The sequence below is a fragment of the Heteronotia binoei genome, chromosome 3, assembly GCF_032191835.1.
Source record: "Heteronotia binoei isolate CCM8104 ecotype False Entrance Well chromosome 3, APGP_CSIRO_Hbin_v1, whole genome shotgun sequence".
NCBI lineage: Eukaryota > Metazoa > Chordata > Lepidosauria > Squamata > Gekkonidae > Heteronotia > Heteronotia binoei.
The window spans coordinates 55,156,124-55,173,900 of NC_083225.1; the positions used below are offsets into that span (position 1 = coordinate 55,156,124).

Sequence of the window (17,777 nt, forward strand, 5' to 3'; positions counted from 1 at the left end):
CCACTGCCTCCCTTGCTGGTTTCCTACTTCTAATATATTTGAAGAAAGTTTTATTGTTAGTCTTTATGTTTTTTGCAATATGCTCCTCATAGTCCCTTTTTGCCTGCCTGATCACAGTCTTGCATTTGATTTGCCACAGCCTGTGTTCCCTTTTACTAATCTCACTCGGACTGGTTTTCCACCGCTTAAAGGAGTCCTTCTTACCTTTTACAGCTTCCATTACTTTGTTTGTTAACCACGCAGGCCTTTTCTTATGCCTGTTTGTGCCTTTCCTAACTTGTGGTATGTATTTTATCTGAGCTTCTAGGATTATAGTTTTAAATAGCATCCAAGCTTCCCCAAGGGTTTTGACCGTATGTACCTCTCCTTTCAGTTTCCTCCTCACATGCCTCCTCATCTCAGTGTATTTACCCCTTTTGAAGTTAAACGTGGTTGTGGCGGTCTTTTTGGACAACTCCCTATTTATACAAACGGTGAAATCAATAACATTATGGTCACTGCTCCCAAGCGGCGCAATCACTTTTACATCTCTCACCAAGTCTTGGGCATTACTTAGGACCAAATCCAGGATCGCCCCACCCCTGGTAGGTTCTGAGACCATCTGTTCCATAGCACAGTCATTGAGAGCATCAAGAAACTCAATCTCTTTCTCTCGACTAGAACACATATTGACCCAATCAATCTGCGGGTAGCTAAAATCACCTATTACGACACAGTTTTTATGTTTAGCTGCTATCTTTAAGCCTTCCATCATATTATAATCGTCCTCTCTCTTTTGATTTGGTGGGCGATAACAAACTCCCATAGTTAAATTTCCTTTTGGGCCCTCTATTTCAACCCAAAGCATTTCTAAAAGTGAATCTAATTCTCTGATCTCAGTCTTACTGGACCGTATATCCTCTCTGACATACAGAGCCACCCCACCTCCAACCCTTCCCTCCCTATCCTTCCGATATAGCTTATATCCAGGAATCACCGTGTCCCACTGATTCTCCTCATTCCACCAAGTTTCTGAAATTCCCACAATGTCTATGTTTTCTCCCAACACTAAACATTCCAATTCACCAATTTTACTTCGAACACTTCTAGCATTTGCATACAAACATCTATAATTTCCCAGGCGAGCTAGTCCGCCACCTTCCTCCTGCCGCCTCGAGACTCTGGCAGACAGTCCATATTGTTTGTCACCTTCACAGTGGACAACTCTGGTCCGTTACCCGGTAGAAAAATAGCAGCTAACCCTTCATCTCTTTGAGACGAGTCCTCCCGGACCAGAGACATTTCATCTCCTGTCGGCTTTCCCCCAAGATTTAGTTTAAAAACTGAGCAAGCCTAGCAAAGCAAGCTGTTATGAAGGAAGCAAGAGATAGGGAGAAGGAAGCAAATGACAGCCAGTTGCTCATGGGCCTGATAGGAGCCCTCTGGGGGCCTGATTGGACCCCCAGACAACATGTTTGACACCCCTGATCTAAAGTATGCAAAGGAGAAACTGCTAGATTAGAGTTAAGGGGACTGGTAATTTCTGCCTTGTTTTTCGTACTCACTGGATTGATTCCCTCAAACTAGTTGTTACATTGACAGTAAAGACAGAAAACAAAAACAAAATAACATAAATGAGTGAGCTCAAACAGAAACTTTCTAAAACAGGCAATATTTGGACACTGGTTGGTCTTTGCATCTTGTGCTAAGGATCTTTTGAACACATGCTTATTGTTTGAACACACAGTTATGTTCTGCAAAAAACCCTGAAATTAGTATATTGTCTCACTATGCACAAAAAAGCATCAAAATGCTTATGATATGTTGCTGGAATGTAGAAGGGTTCCATCCATCTCCATGTACCTTTCAGGCAAAGCTTTGACTTGTATTCCTGCCACACAGCTGCCACGAGGCAAACTAGACGATCACCTACAGCGCCAGCCTTCTGGGGGTGCCAAATTGGGTAACCCCCATGTGGCTCGGTGACGTTATCAGTGGGGGGGGGGCAGCCCCAGAATTAGCCTTGCCTAGGGTGCCAGACAGTCTAGGGCCAGCCCAGATTGCCACATGAGGCTGTACTGCACTGGTGGATTCTGCAGCACTGTTTCCCGAGACTCTTTTTGTTGTTGATCTGTTTATTATATTTCTTTGATGCTTTTCCATGATGCTGAAAGTCATTTCCAATATAAACAAAAAAAAAACCAATTTGAATTTCTTGAGAAAGTAGGCCTCAATTAAAACTACATTAGAACATCTCCTGCCAAATAACATTGTTAAAGTCAGAGCCAGAAAAAAGCCAATTATTCTAAACTGCACAAGGGAGGAGGAAGCCCTTCAAATAGCAGACTGGACTTCCATTGGAAACATTCTTGCCTGTCTCAGTCACAGATCAAACTTCTTTTTAGGAAGGGGAGGGAAAGCAAACCTTGTGGGGAGGATCTTAAGGTGCATCCAGGCTTGTGGGGAGAGAAGTGGTACTTCAAGTATCACATGAGTGGTCTGGCTGGTTCCCATCCATAGTGAATTGTTGCATCAGCAGTAGCTCTGGATCAGCTGTATTTGCTGAGGCATTTACAAGGGTAGCTCCATATAGAGTTCATTACAGTACTCTAGTCTCAGAGTTATTATAAGACAGTGCTTCCGTGTGGGTTGATCAGCTGTATCCCAAAACAGGTGGTGTCTCCAAATCCAAAGTGACTGAAAGAAATTCTTATCAACAGCATTGGCACTGCACAAGGTCAGGTCGAACAATACTAACATGCTCTTTGCAGAATCTCTCAGTCTTAGTGGAACCCTCTACTACAGGTAATGGAGTTCCCTCCAATATACTAGTGTTTCTGATCAACAGCAGCTCCATCTAATATAGGTTTAATTCCAACTTTTTCATCCTTAGCTACTTGTCTGTGACGTCAAGATACTGGCCAAGAGCCTAGACTGCAGCGTCTGGCAGCTTTGACAATAATACACAGGGCTTTTTTTTGTAGCAGGAACTCCTTTGCATATTAGGCCACACACCCCTGATGTAGCCAATTCTCCAAGAGCTTACTGGGCTCTTCTTTCAGGGCCTGCTGTAAGCTCCAGGAGGATTGGCTACATCAGGGGTATGTTGCCTAATATGCAAAGGAGTTCCCGCTACAAAAAACTCCCCTGCTAATACACAATACAATGTTATGATTGATCTCTTAGTGTTTTGGACAAATATTAAACAACATAGGGGAAAGACAAAGATCTATGAAAGCATCCCACATGTCAACACTCACGGAACAGATGTTTTATCTTATCACTGCAATCTCTAGCACATAAAAAAGATCAAAACCAGTGTTGTACCATCCCCCCATTACAATCTGATGTTCAAGAAGACTAAGCAAAATTTTGGATGGAGCCAATAAATCAAGAAGGATCAGCAGAGAAACATTTCTTCTATCTTTCTGTAGTTTGAGATCATTCACCAGAGCTACTTACATTTTCTGGGTCCCATAGCCTGGCCTGAAGTCAGATTACAATGGGCTAAGAGCAAATTTAGGAAAACCAGGTACTGTTTATATTAATTTTAATTACAATTGTGGTAGTTTGTGCTAGTGGAAGCCAGTTACACTTAAAATCCAGTGTGAAAGGTAACTTTCTTTGTACTGGTGGAATTGTGTAGTGTTTGATCAGCAAATACCTTGTTCACAATGCTTAATACAGAATTATAATTGTAAAAATGAACACATCAGTATGATTCTACATCTTTCTGTTTCCTTTAGGCTTGTTATTTGAAATAGTCTGCTCTTTAAATTTCCCCTTAAAATTTTTTTACAGTCCTTTTGAGAGTAGTTTCAAGTACCATATAGATTTTTATATCTGGATGAGACCTTCCTTTTCCTCTCTCAAGAGTCCCTTCACCACAGTTAATTATATCTTGCTAGCTGTTGACTATATTAGTCATTTTTCAGATATTTCCACTGAACTGTAGTTTTTTTTTTCCTGAGTCAGACTTAGCTCCCCCCACACAACTTTTCTTAGTCAACCTATGAAGGGCAGGACTCTTGCTTTTTAGTTTTGGAAGTAGAAAATCTGCTATGAAGTAACTTCTGAATTATTATTTTTACATAAAGAGCTATTTTTGGTAGAAAAAGTCCAGCAGTATCTGATTTGCATATTAAGCCATACCTGCTGACATCACCATTGTTTCACAAAGGGCTTTTTTGTAGAAAGTCTAGCAGGAACTCATTTGCATATTAAGCCACACACCCTTATGCCCAGTCTGCCAGAACTGCGTTCCTGTTTTAAATATCCCCCCAAAATCCTGATGAACACTAATTCCAAAGAGCTGCTAATTAAAGCATTATAGCATTACTAGGAGTAAGGCCTGTTGTGAAGAAAAATACAACAGGCTCTCGAAAGAGGCTCTGGGTGAGTGCCCGCCACTCTTGCTGTCTTCCCGCCCAGCCAAGTGAAGGCATTGACTCCCCTCCTCCACCTCAAGGGGAGCTGATCTCTGCCATCTAGAGAGCAGTTGTAAATCTGAGTGATCTCCAGAGGTTCCCTAGGTGGAAATGGCATTGTACCTGTCCGAGGTCCTACCCCTCTTCAAATCCCACCCTTCCCAGGCCCCACCCCTTAAATATTCATAGCATTGGTAATCATAAACCAAAAGGGATCCTAAAACCAAGAAATCAGACGATTAAGACTGGGAAGGGCAGCCATGAAGGAGCTAGAAAAGATTCTTAACTGTAAGGATGTGTTGCTGGTTATGATCAAGATCAGGTTAATCCATGCCGTGGTATTTCCGATTACTATGTATTGGTGTAAAAAGTTGGATAATGAAGAAAGCTGAGAGGAAGAAAGTTGATTCATTTGGAATGTAGTGTTAGAGGAGAGTTTTACTATCATGGACAGCCCAAAAGACAAATAAATGGGTTCTAGATCAAATTAAGCCTGAACTCTCCCTTGAAGCTAAATTCATGAAACTGAGGCTATTGTACTTTGGCCATATTATGAGAAGACAAAAATCACTGAAAAATACAATATTAGGAAAAACTGAAGGCACCAGAAAGGCCCAACGTGAGATGGATTGACTCAGTCAAGGAAGCCATGGCCCTCAGTTTGCAAGACCTGAGCAAGGCTGTTAATAAGACATTTTGGAGGTAATTAATTCATAGGGTCACCATGTCAGAAGCAACTTGATGGTGCTTAACACACAAACATCACCACTACTAAGAATTTATAGCACAGTATCCAGATTACATACATTATGTTAGTGATGCTTACAGCTCTGTAAAGTTTGTATCATCTGTATACTGCAGGCAAAGGAGAAGCAGGTGAGACCACAAGAGAGCGGCTTCCGGCATGTCATCCATGCATCATGATGATAAATCGAGGTTTGGTCATGCTCCAGTTGTTATATCTGAATGCAGGCTGTTGAGCAAAGCAGTGTCAGATGGCAACACACTGGGTGCATTCACACTACACTAAATGTGTTTTGCAACTGGATTTTTGCTGTTCTTACACAGTAAAAGTCCAGTTGCAAAACATTATTTACCGTTGTGTGAATGCACCGACTGTGAATGCACTACAGTTTAAAGCTGGTTTGTTAACTTTAGTTCATAAGGGCTGGTCTTGTTGTGGTATCTGTTGAGTAGTATTGATTCTAGTGGTTGCCTGGCCACAGACACAGCAGTATCAGGAAAATATCTGTAATGGGACTGGGAGAGAGGCAACGTGACAGGCAAGAAGCAGACAGATTTTCCCCCAATTTTGATTTTTTTTTTTTTGCTTGTGATTAATAGAGACTTTCCAGAATTTAAACAAACAAATGTGTTGGGATGACTAGGCCAAGCCCATAGAACTTAATGGCAAAAGGAAATAAAATTTGGCCCAGGTTAAGTATTTTGGCATTTGTATAGCACTGTGTAAAGAACAAATATATACCTTTAGCTTTGATTTACTATGGAGAAAAATTAGGGATGCTTTATCTATGTGGAAATCTTTGCAGTTATCCCTCTTGTATAGAATTACTGCATTTAAAATGATGCTTTTGCAAATCTAATGTTTGGCAGGCACCAGTAATCATACCAGAAATACTAGAATAATAAAGAATATGTAGCAGTTTTACCTGGCAAAATAAGAGACTAAGAATGGCTTAGCAGGCTATGGAAAAGAAGTGAAGGACCAAGTGGCACCAAATATCTTAATTTACTACCATTCAGTGAGATTGAATTGGCTGACTTTATGGTATAATGACACAGAATAAGCTTGACACTCTCTAACAAGATTTTGTGGCAATTCCCTTAAGGGGCTGGTTTACATTGAATAAAACCAAGAAGAAAACTCTCTGCAAACAAGATAATTATTTTATTAATTGGTTGCTTGAGACTAGTGGTAAATTATTCTCCCAGGTTTCTGTGGTTGCCTCCATGGTAAGAGAACTAGCCCCCAGGGCAGGATAGTGTAACAGTGATTGTTCTAGATGGGAAAGAGTTGGAATAGATTGCTACTGTGACTTAGTAAAAGACAATAAGATAATTTAATATAATTATTTGGTTGGAAGGATCAGTGGAGGTGTTCTTGCAATACATACAAGTCAGGAGCCCACTTGTAGCAGGATTGCAGAAAGGAGAGTTTAACATGAACCCCCCTTTGAGACAATTATTCTTTTTTCTAAAATGAAATTTTCTCTATCATATATAACACACTGTACATACTTACCTGGGGCTTTGCTCAAGGCTACGCAAAAAATGGAAACAGGCACTTAGCTGTGAGGTATATGACTATGTTTGAAAATTTCTCTTTGTCTACTGGTGTTTCCTTCTCTGTTAGCTAAGCTTAAGGAAGAATGCCATTAAGATGATACATCAGTGGCACCTTATGGCTGTACGCTTGGCCAGAATGTATAATAGTGTTAGGAATAAAAACTGGTACTGTGTGAATCTGGTGTGGACTTTCTGCACCTGTGGTGGAAATGCATTAGAACAGTTAAATTGGGGTTGCCAGTCTCCAGGTAGGGCAGAGAAGATAGGTTAGAGAAACCGTCACGAAGACCAGCCTCCCCAAAAGTACAAAATTTACTATAAAATTATAATACTTCGAATGTCTAAGCCATTCTATATACAAAGTAACATAAGGAATGCCAGTGACCCCACCCAAAGTCACTCAAATGACGAGTCAATGTCCAAAATTTCTTATTGGATTTATATCTCGCCCTCCACTCCGAAGAGTCTCAGAGCGGCTCACAATCTCCTTTACCTTCCTCCCCCACAACAGACACCCTGTGAGGTGGATGGGGCTGGAGAGAGCTCTCACAGCAGCTGCCCTTTCAAGGACAACCTCTGCCAGAGCTATGGCTGACCCAAGGCCATTCCAGCAGGTGCAAGTGGAGGAGTGGGGAATCAAACCCGGTTCTCCCAGATAAGAGTCCGCACACTTAACCCCTACACCAAACTGGCTTATCAGATGGTTGTAGGTCGCAATTCCAATTCGTGAAGTTCTCCACAGAGACTGATGCTCCAACATTTTCTCCTGTACAGCCAGGCACATAGAGTGATATGTGATGCGGTAGTACTTTATCCCATGTTTCACATTAGTGTTTCAAATTAGACTTGGGAAACTAAAGAATATACCATCAAGAAGTTCATTTATGGACAAGGTAAATTTTTATACCCTTTTGTAGTTGACTACCTTCTAGAAGGGTGAAGACGTGTCTGGTACTGATTCATTGTGGCATATGGAACAAACTGGCATGGAACAAACAATGTGAATATGCTAGCTAGGTTAATATTATCTGATTTTAATGGTTTATTGAAGTACAATGGTAGATAGCTTATAACTCTGAACTGAGCTGGTAATACTCTATAGCACTGAGGAATTTATCTGTATCTATCATGCCATTTTATGTTGAATGCAATCATTTTCTTCCTGCAAAATGAAAAAGGAACAAAACTTAATGGCAGAAGAAAGATATGAACCTTAGTGGTTCACTTCAGGGCTGAACTACACAATACCTTTTACACGGCAGCCATATTACTGTGAGTTCCTGATGACAACTCAATTTAGAAGTTCTGGAGGGGCCTAATGCAGTTCAGGATCATAATGCAGGGAGAGGAGGGGCTCCTTCCTACCCCCTGACATTTTTCTGAGCTGAATTGCTCATTATTTGCCTCATGGGGAGCCGGCTGCATGTGCAATAAGTGCTTCTGTCAGTCTCTTCTTGTGTTGTACTTTGACCTGATATTGATCTATACTATGCATTTTTAATCTGAAATGTATTCTCTTCTTTGTGTAGGGAATTAAAAATCATGAAGAGTCACTTCCACAGAAGCTTCTAAGAGCGAGAATCGGTCTTCAATGGTATAGCTGCGGAGCTGTCTTTTCAGTGGCTTGGAAATGAGATTGCATCGTTTCTCTTTTCTCCTGCCTGAGTGGCATTAGTGTTGGAATATATTTGCTTCGAACCAACAGGTGAAACTTAAATCCTGATAGCTGGCCAAATATAAACCAGTGTAATGCTGAAATGAGATGAGGCTCCGAAATGGAACTGTGGCCACAGCGTTAGTTTTCATCACCTCTTTCCTCAGTTTGTCTTGGTACACGGCATGGCAAAATGGGAAAGGTAAGCTAAGTATTTTCTGAAAAGAAAAATCAACTCAGACTCAAACATTTGCTGAAGGATGCAGATTAATCTGTGGGTCCCTCCTCCAAGTTATGCTTGTGTAGACTGAAAAGCAACATGTGGGCTATTTCTGCTCAGACAAAAGTATGATGAAAATGGGGATACCTGATTATCAGTCTTCATTAAATCTTCTGAATGCAGAAAAGAATGAGCAGAGGGTAATTACCTTATTGTGCAGCAATAGTCCATGGCAAGGTTTCCCAAATTCCTCCCCCCGTGGCCCAGTTTTTTCCTCGTGGTCCGGGTGGAGGTTTTTTCCCCATGGTCTGAACATCAGAGAGGGGCAGAGGAGCGTGGCTGGCTGGCACGCAGTCTCAATATCGCTCCCTAAGCGATACAGAGACTGCGCACTGGCCAGGAGCTTTCCCTGCCCTCTCTGATGTTTCCGAACATCAAAGAGGGATGGGAGAGGGCTTCTGGCCAGTGCGCAGTCTCAGTATCGCTCCCTGAGTGTTCTTTGGACAGAGGACACTCAGGGAGCAATACAGAGACTGCGTGCTGGCCAGGAGCTTTCTCCGCCCTCTCTGATGTTTCTGAACATCAGAGAGGGACGGGGGAGGGCTTCTGGCCAGTGCGCAGTCTCTGTAGCACTCTCTCTGAGCATTCTCTGCCTGGAGGACGCTCAGAGAGTGCTTCATTTGGCAGCGGTGTGGGGGGCAGGGGCTGGAGTGTGGTGCTGCATTGTGGAGGTGAAGGGGAGCAGGGGCACTCAGGCTGCCCCTGGCAACCTGGCATTGAGGCTTGTGTTGCCTGGTACTGGGGGGCGACCCTGCAAATGGGAAACGCTGGTCTACGCCTTTTGGTGTGTGTTTTGTCTAAAAATGGTCAAGGGCAAAAGGTAGCCAAGTTTCCTGTTGTCTCCAGAAATTAAACTGATTTCTGCTTTTTGACTTGTTTTCAAGATGGGTTTTCAGTCTCTGAAGGAAATGATTTTGCTTTTCACTTCTCTCCAGTGAAGTACCTAGCCTATTTGCTGCTTCACGTGGCTAATTTTTAACACTCTTCTTCTTCTTCTTTTTTGCCATCAAATCACAACTGACTAGGCGATATTTGTAGATGGTATACCATTGCCTGCCTCCATGTCAGCCCTGCTTAGCTTCTGAGATCTGATAAGATCTGGCCAGTGTGCAGTCTAGGCTGTGGTTATCCAGGTCAGGGCATCTCCATATGACAAAATTATTTTCAGTAATACTCACTAAATAAAATGAATAATAATAATGGCCAGAAAAGAAATGCAGATGGGGGCACTTTTGCAAGCACAGCAGAACCAGTTCCCAGCAGTACCAGTGCAATCACAGGGTGCCAAGCAGAACCTAGTGCCATTGTGGCAATGCCAGTTTAACAGAGCTGATGTCAAGCACAGAATCACAATCTAAGCGGGGAGGGGGGAGCTGGAAGCCCAGCAGAACCAGTGCAATGTACAGTGCCCAGCAGACCCACTGCCTTCTGTTCATAATATTAACCAAGATTTGCTACTATACTACTCTGAAGTACATTTTGTCACCAGGCAGGATAGGGATGAAAAAGTCTTAGGCTGCTAGAGAAAATGACCTGCAGGCTGGCAATTACTCTAGCTGATATCAGTGTGCTGGCTCAGCTGTTGTTAAGCAGGTTTGCTTCAGCCTTAGAGAAAGGGAAGTCTAGCCAGCCCTAGTCTGCTTTTTGCAATGCTCAGACCTGCTTGCACCCCTAACATCTGCAGCCAGAACTACATTTTAAAAATAAAAGGAAAGTTATTTTGCTGGATGCAGCATGATGCTTGCTTCAAGGGCCTTCCAGCTGATTTTCTCAAGTTGTATCCGGGGTGGACTGCACCCCCATGCCCTTGGTACCCCACTACCTCTCACCCTTTGTCTCACAATGATATCTGGTCCCACATTCCAGCAGTTATTGGCTGTCCACTAGGGGAGGGACGGTGACTCAGTGGTAGAGCATCTGTGATAGAGCATCTGCTTGGGAAGCAGAAGGTCCCAGGTTCAATCCCTGGCATCTCCAAAGAAGGGTCCAGGCAAATAGGTGTGAAAAACCTCAGCTTGAGATCCTGGAGAGCTGCTGCCAGTCTGAGAAGACAATACTAACTTTGATGGACCAAAGGTCTGATTCAGTATAAGGCAGCTTCATATGTTCATATGTTCACGTGAGCATAAAATGAATCCAAAAGTAACACTCAGTCTGAGATTTTGCAATTGATTGTGCTAATTGTTGAGAAAATACAGACCATCGTGTCTTCAACCACTTTCCATTGAGTGAAGGTTGCGAAAGATTACTAATCTCTGACTCATAATTTACAAAGAAGTACAACAGGAATTTGTGGTTGTCTTCTAACATAGCCCACACATGATCTGCCAAGATACCTAAAGTGTTCTGTTGAAAAGCATGTTTCAATTTAAATATTGCCCCCTCCCCCAATAAAAAGTTTGCTTTTTAAAACCAAAGATGCTGGCTATATTGACATTGAGCCCAGATAGATCTTTGTACATTGAAAATGATAGTGGTACATAATCGTAGATAGGGCTTTTTTTGTAAAAAAAAAAAAAAAAGGCCAGCAGGAACTCTGACATCACCATCATTTGCATGCAAGGCCATGCCTCTGACATCACCAGAAGTATGGTCATCTAGCCATCCACCTCTAAGATGAGTTAGTGTGAGCTAGCTCATAGTTTTTTAGCTTCCGGCTCACACATTTTTGTCTTAACTTGGAAAAATGGCCCCAGGGCAGTAGCTCACAACTTTAATGCCAGTAGCTCACAACATTGAATTCTAGCTCACAGGACTACACAGCTTAGAGGGAGTATTGCTTGGGAGGTCCTCCCATCTAAATACTAACCAGGGCTAACATACAGAAACACATGAAGCTGCCTTATACTGGTCCATCAAGGTCAGTATTATCTACTTAGACTGGCAGCAGCTCTCTAGGGTCTCTGGTAGAGGTCTTTCATATCACCTCCCACAGCCCAGCCAGCCAGCAGGAGCCACAAAAACGCTGCGGAGACCTGTGAAAATGCCGTGGAAGTGCGGCTTGGCCCCTTAACCCCGCTGGGACGTCGGGGACCTGCGAAAATGCTGCAGAAGTGCGGCTTGGCCCCCCGACCCTGGTGGGATGTCCAGGACCCGCGAAAATGCCGTGGAAGTGTGACTGGGCCCCCAGACCCCGGCGGGACATTGGAGACCCACGAAAATGCTGCGGAAGTGCTTCTCAGGCCCCCCGACCTCAGCTGGACGTCGGGGAGCCGCGATAATGCCACGGAAGTGCTGCTTGGCCCCCCAACCCTGGCTGGAAGTCGGGGAGCCGTGAAAATGCTGCAGAAGTGCTGCTCAGTCCCCTGACCCCAGCGGGACGTCGGGGAGCACGAAAATGCTGCACAAGTGCGGTTGGGTCCCCTGACCCTGGCCAGATATTGGAAAGCCAGGAGGATGCTGCACAAGTGTGGCGTGGCCCTCTGACTCCGGCTGAACTTTGGGGAGCTAGGAGGCCCCCTGACCAACGCTGACCAGCGAGGGAGCTGGCTGGGCTGAGGTGGAACGCTGGCATGGGCAGCTGAAACGCTGACCATGCCAGCTGGAAGAAGAAGATGAAGAAGATGATGATATTGGATTTATATCCCGCCCTCCACTCCGAAGAGTCTCAGAGCGGCTCACAATCTCCTTTACCTTCCTCCCCCACAACAGACACCCTGTGAGGTGGGTGGGGCTGGAGAGGGCTCTCACAGCAGCTGCCCTTTCAAGGACAACCTCTGCCAGAGCTATGGCTGACCCAAGGCCATTTCATTAGGTGCAAGTGGAGGAGTGGGGAATCAAACCCGGTTCTCCCAGATAAGAGTCTGCACACTTAACCACTACACCAAACAGCGTTCCGATGTGTTCCGGCTCAAAAAAAGCCCTGAGCATAGATAATAATTATTAGCTGGTGAGTTGATTGGTACTAACAGCAGCTTTAGGTTGTTTTGCTTTGGTGCACCAGAACTGTTTCCTGTGTGCAGTGACCATGGTGACAGCAGTGTTGTTCCAGTTAATTCTTCCCTCAGTCCTATTTTTGGTAAGGCTCATGTGAACTGAAGCTAAAGTACATACAAGTCAGTCCAAAATGCATTGCAGTAGCTAAATAGCTACCGTGTGATTGTTACAATTAATTATATTTGTCATTGTACAGAATAATTACAGAGGAATTATCTGTTTATTACATTTTATAGTGCCAATAGGATATCTTCAAACTCTAAAGCAAATGTAAGAACATAAGCATTGACTGGAAGATTGCTACTTCTATCTAATGACAGCCCTAAAAAAACACCTGGCTGCCAGCCTCTAAACCCGATCTTGTCACATCTTGGAAGCCAAGCAGGGTAGATTGTGATTAGTACTTGGATGAGAGACTTCCTTGAAATACCCACTTGGTTTGTCCTCTCCCACCTGTTGGGAGGCAGGGGCAGGCTGTATTAAGCCACCTCTCTGAATATCCTCCAAGCCCCCAGTAGGCGTCAGTCACGAGAGGTTGACATGACTTTCAGGTGCAAACGCACGCATGCGCACACACAAAATATACAAAATACTAAATAAGGTCTGCATATTTTAAAAGTATGAAGATCTGTAGGTATAAATGCAGTATGTGTTAAATTGGTTACATTATGAATGATTAGAGAATTAGAAACGTAGTTCTAATTAAAACTCTAGTTTCTGATAGCATTTTAAACTTGCTGATCTACAAATTTATTTAGTTGAATCAACTAAGGATAGAAATGGGAACACTTTTATAGAAAATGATAGTAGAAGGAAGTTGAATAAACTGTAACAAATCCCTCCATTTCCTTCCAATATTCAGTATGTTAGAATCTTGCTATATATCCAAAAGCAAATGTAAATTTTTGGTTATAATTCTATGTGGTGGATTTTTATGACAAAGTTACCTCAAATATTTACTAAAGGTTTAAATATTTGGGGTAACGTCACAAAAACCTACTACATAAAATAATAATGTTGAACTGTATTGAGGGTGAGGTGGGATTTTGGCTTCCCTTCGTACCAAACTGTTTGATTTATATAAACCTTTTCTACCTTTTCTGAACATTCTGGCAGAAGTCTTTAGGGGAGGTGGGAGATGGGGCTTCTCTTCTTTTGCATTGAAGTTTAACCCTCTCTAGATTGGAGAAGATCCTGTCTTTCTCCAGAGAAGATAGTGGATGTAGTGGACTAATTTAGGATGATGGAAGTATGCTAGAGCAAACCTATGCAAATTGTATCCACCAACCCCAAATGCAGTCCACCAGCCATGTTTTGTCATATAGGAGACACCTGCAGTTCTAAGCGAATAAAGGAAGTTTTTTTGTTTGTTGGTTTTAAGTCATGCTAGACCTTGTACATGGTAAATGGTAGACCTTGAACAGCTAGAGCAGAGCTTGGATGAAATTAGATTTGGGATTGTGAAGTGCAAGCTAAATTTGAGACATCTTGATTTCCCCCCCTAGTAATCTTGCCTGCATTCTGCTCGTTTCCTTTAAGTTATGTCACAAAGGGTGGGGTCTTCATGGGATGTTGTCTTAGCCTGCAATGAGGAATTTCCAATGCAATAACACGATGGTGGGAGAGGACAGACCATAGGAAAACCAGGAACTGTGATGTAGGTACCACTGGGGGGAAAAGTGGTCCTTGCAGAATAGCTGACTACTTTAAGGTCCTGCATCTGGGTTTTGGCCTTTTATGGAAGTTTGGTTTTGAATCCCACTTCTGGCAAATTGAAGAAGGGGTCCAGGCTCAGATACGGAGCTTAGGCTTTATTTGAGAAAGTCCTCTGGCATCTCCTGTTTAACAGACTTAGGTGACAAGGCTGGTCCATTTTGAGATCCCAGGGAGCTGCTATCAGCTTGAGTTGACAATACAGTGGGTATTATGATGGTACAAGGCAACTGAATTGCATATGAGTTTTCCTGACTTTGCTTTTCATGTTTTTCACAGCAAGCAACATTATACAGCATGTTTTTCACAGCAAGCAGCATTATACCTATTGTGTTTTGTGAACTATGTGTACCTGACACTAAGTCCTATTGAATGAAGAAGAACTTGCCAGACAAGGAAAGTATGGGACTATGCGTTATATCTGAAAGCAGGCAGAAAGAAATGTGTAGGAGATGTTGACAGCTGTTAGGTGTGTGCTTTGTGTCTCATCTGTAATGGTTGGTTGCTGGAATGGATCACCAAAACAGCTGTATCTTGCAGTTTTCCAGCTGACGGAGTGATGTCCAACGTCAGAAAACAAAACTGTTTTGAAAGTAATTGTAATAATAATAATATACGTTAGTTTGTATTATTTATTTGATTTCAAACCTACTCTCCCTGCACAGCAGGCTCAGAGCAGGGTACAACAAACATAAACAATTAATTCAACATAAATAAAACATAAAAACATAATACAGTCATTAAAACTTAAAGCAGGAGTGTCAAATTCATTTGTTATAGGGGCCAGATCTGACATAAATGAGATCTGGTTGGGCTGGGCCATGTGTGTCATAAAATGTAATGCCAGGTAGCAGAAATAAAAACTTTATAAAGGACACAGAAAATACAATTTAAGATTTTTTTCAAAACTTAAAATATGCTTAAAAGATTAGCACTCTTGCAATATGTTGTTCATTTAACAGTTTCTGATAACTGACACCTCTTGTTCTGAATTATTGCATCAAAATCTGGATACAATGTCTGTGCTGTAGCAATCTTGAGTATGCTGTTCAGGTGTTGTTCAGGAGTGTGTCTGTAAGTTGCAAACCTACTGTTGATTTATTGATATTCATTACAGAACTCTCACGATCAGTGCTTTGAGCCTAAGACCCAAGGGAAAATATGAAATGGCTGGGCATTGTGAGCTTTTGTACATAACTTGCTTCACGTGCTGGTCAGCCAATGGAGAAAATAGAGGCTTTCCTCTGTAGTTCCTGTGCAACTGAACAAACTTGGCAAAGCATGCTGTGAGGAGGAAGGAAGCAAGAGAGAGAGAAGGACACAGATGACAGTGATTTGCTTGCGGACCTGATAGGTGCCCTCTAGGGGCCTGATCTGGCCCTTGGGCCGCACGTTTGACACCCCTGACCTAGAGCATCAAATACTTTATTAATCGTACCAATAGATGATGATCTGTAGCACAGTTGCCAAGTCCCCAACCCTACTTATGTGTGCCATAGATGGAATAGCATACAGAAGGGAGTTGGCCACAGTAGGTGGAACAGGATAGGGGAGGCCAGAGTAGATGGTTTACTGCCACCTCAACTATAGGCCAGATGGAACATCTCCAATTTACAGGCCCAGCAGAATTACATTGTCCCACAGGGCGTGGATCTCACTTGAGAGAGTGTTCCACCAGGCTGGTGCCAGAGCTGAGAAACCTGTCTCTGGTTGACGTCAGGTGGACTTCTTTTGGATCAGGGATCACCAGCAGGTGTTCATCCGAAGAATGTAAATCTCTTCATATATTTTCCCTACTAAAACCTCTGTATTTATATTTTCTATACTAAAACCTCAAAGCTTTTCCTTCAATGTAAAATGAAATCTTTGTTCATTCTGCATTTTCCCTGTGAATTTCTCCTTTTGAATGCCTGTTAAAATTAACCTGATCTTGCAAAAGAAGTGCTTCTGTAAGATCTTTCAAGTCCATTCATTTCTATAAGGTGTAATTGAGGAGTGCATTATTATATCCTGTGGCTTTTCATTTGAGCCATAGATAGAATATATATTAAGAAAATGAATTTATGCATTCACAATGGTATGTATTCAAAGTGTCATCTTGAACGAACTGCAGTGCTGGGTATATCTGATTATTTAACACTGGGGCTGATTTAGTATGGTCAGTTTCATAGAACTAAGCTTTTGGTTGAACAGTATGCTGTTCTGTGCTTTGTCAAGTGCTTATAATACTTATCTAGCTAATAGCAGCAACAGCTGCCCTTTCTGTAATCTGTGCAATTTAATTTCCATTGGATTTTATTTTGGCAAACTGCAAAGGGAATGCACGTAATAAAAGAAGACACTTTACACTGGGAACTGCTGTGCACTATCATTTCAGCAGGGTTTGCTCTCTTCTGACTACCTCATGTCTCTTGACAAATATCCTGATAGCCCATGCTTTTGGTACAATTTATACTTTAACTAAGAGGCTGCTTTCCATGTGTACTGTGTACAACTGTCTGATGTATTTATTTGTCTTTTAAATGCATATACCACCCCTATTCTCCCTAGCCTGTGAGCCAGCAGAGCAGTTTAGCGGGTCAGGCATTTATCAAAAGCTTTTGTGATTTGTTCATGTAGCAAAGTGTTGCTCACTTCACTGTTTCCAGAGCCGGTGAATGACGTATGAGAGATGCATTTACTAAGTTTAAAGAAAAATTGCCATACTTTTTTTGGTGATGTGGCAGTGTTAAGTTAAAGGCTAACTTCCCTTTTAAAAACTGAAATGCAAGAGTTATGTACACTGAATGTTTCTAGATTGCTTTTCCAATATATTCAAAGCAGATTGTGCATAAATCAGGGCTTTTTTGTAGCAGGAATTCCTTTGCATATTAGGCCACACACCCCTGATGTAGCCAATCCTCCAAGAGTTTACAGGGCTCTTATTACAGGGCCTACTGTAAGCTCTTGGAGGATTGGCTACATCAGGGGTGTGTGGCCTAATATGCAAAGGAATTCTGCTACAAAAAAATCCCTGGCATAAATTAAAACAAGAAATAAGTCACAAGTCATTCTCTACATGCCTATAATTGAAATGGGCAGAATCCTGATCACAGAGCATTACCAGGAAATCAGCAAACAGCAACATGAAATGGAAAGTCTTGTAACTCTTGTAACAGATAAAGAACATTCATTCTTGTCAATGGGCAGAAGAGCTGCCTGGCATGGTGGTTAGAGTGTCAGACAAGGACTGGGGTGACCCAGGTTCAAATCCCTGCTCAGTCATAGTGCTCACTGGGTGACCTCAAGCCAGGTAATCTCTTTTTTGGAAACTTAAATTTTATTGGGGGAAAGTTGTGCTTTATATAAAAGAAAAGAACAAACAGGTAAAAACGTAAGTGTAATCAAAGTAGTATGAAAAATCAAACTAATAGGAGTACTGCAAAGAAGGAATTGTCATCTTTTGGAAAAGGGCTATGATGCTAAGCAAAAAGTTTACGTG

At 42.4% G+C, this 17,777-nt stretch overlaps 1 protein-coding gene across 1 annotated transcript in view; it reads left to right on the forward strand.

Annotated features, from left to right (window-relative positions):
• Positions 1-8,246: 8,246 nt before the first annotated feature.
• MGAT4A (alpha-1,3-mannosyl-glycoprotein 4-beta-N-acetylglucosaminyltransferase A) overlaps positions 8,247-17,777 on the forward strand; it is a 90,664-nt gene continuing 81,133 nt past the window's right edge. Inside the window, exon 1 of the mRNA XM_060233847.1 lies at positions 8,247-8,569. Within this exon, the coding sequence (XP_060089830.1) occupies positions 8,476-8,569 (94 nt within the window). The 5' untranslated portion in view covers positions 8,247-8,475. The remainder of the gene's footprint in view (positions 8,570-17,777) is intronic.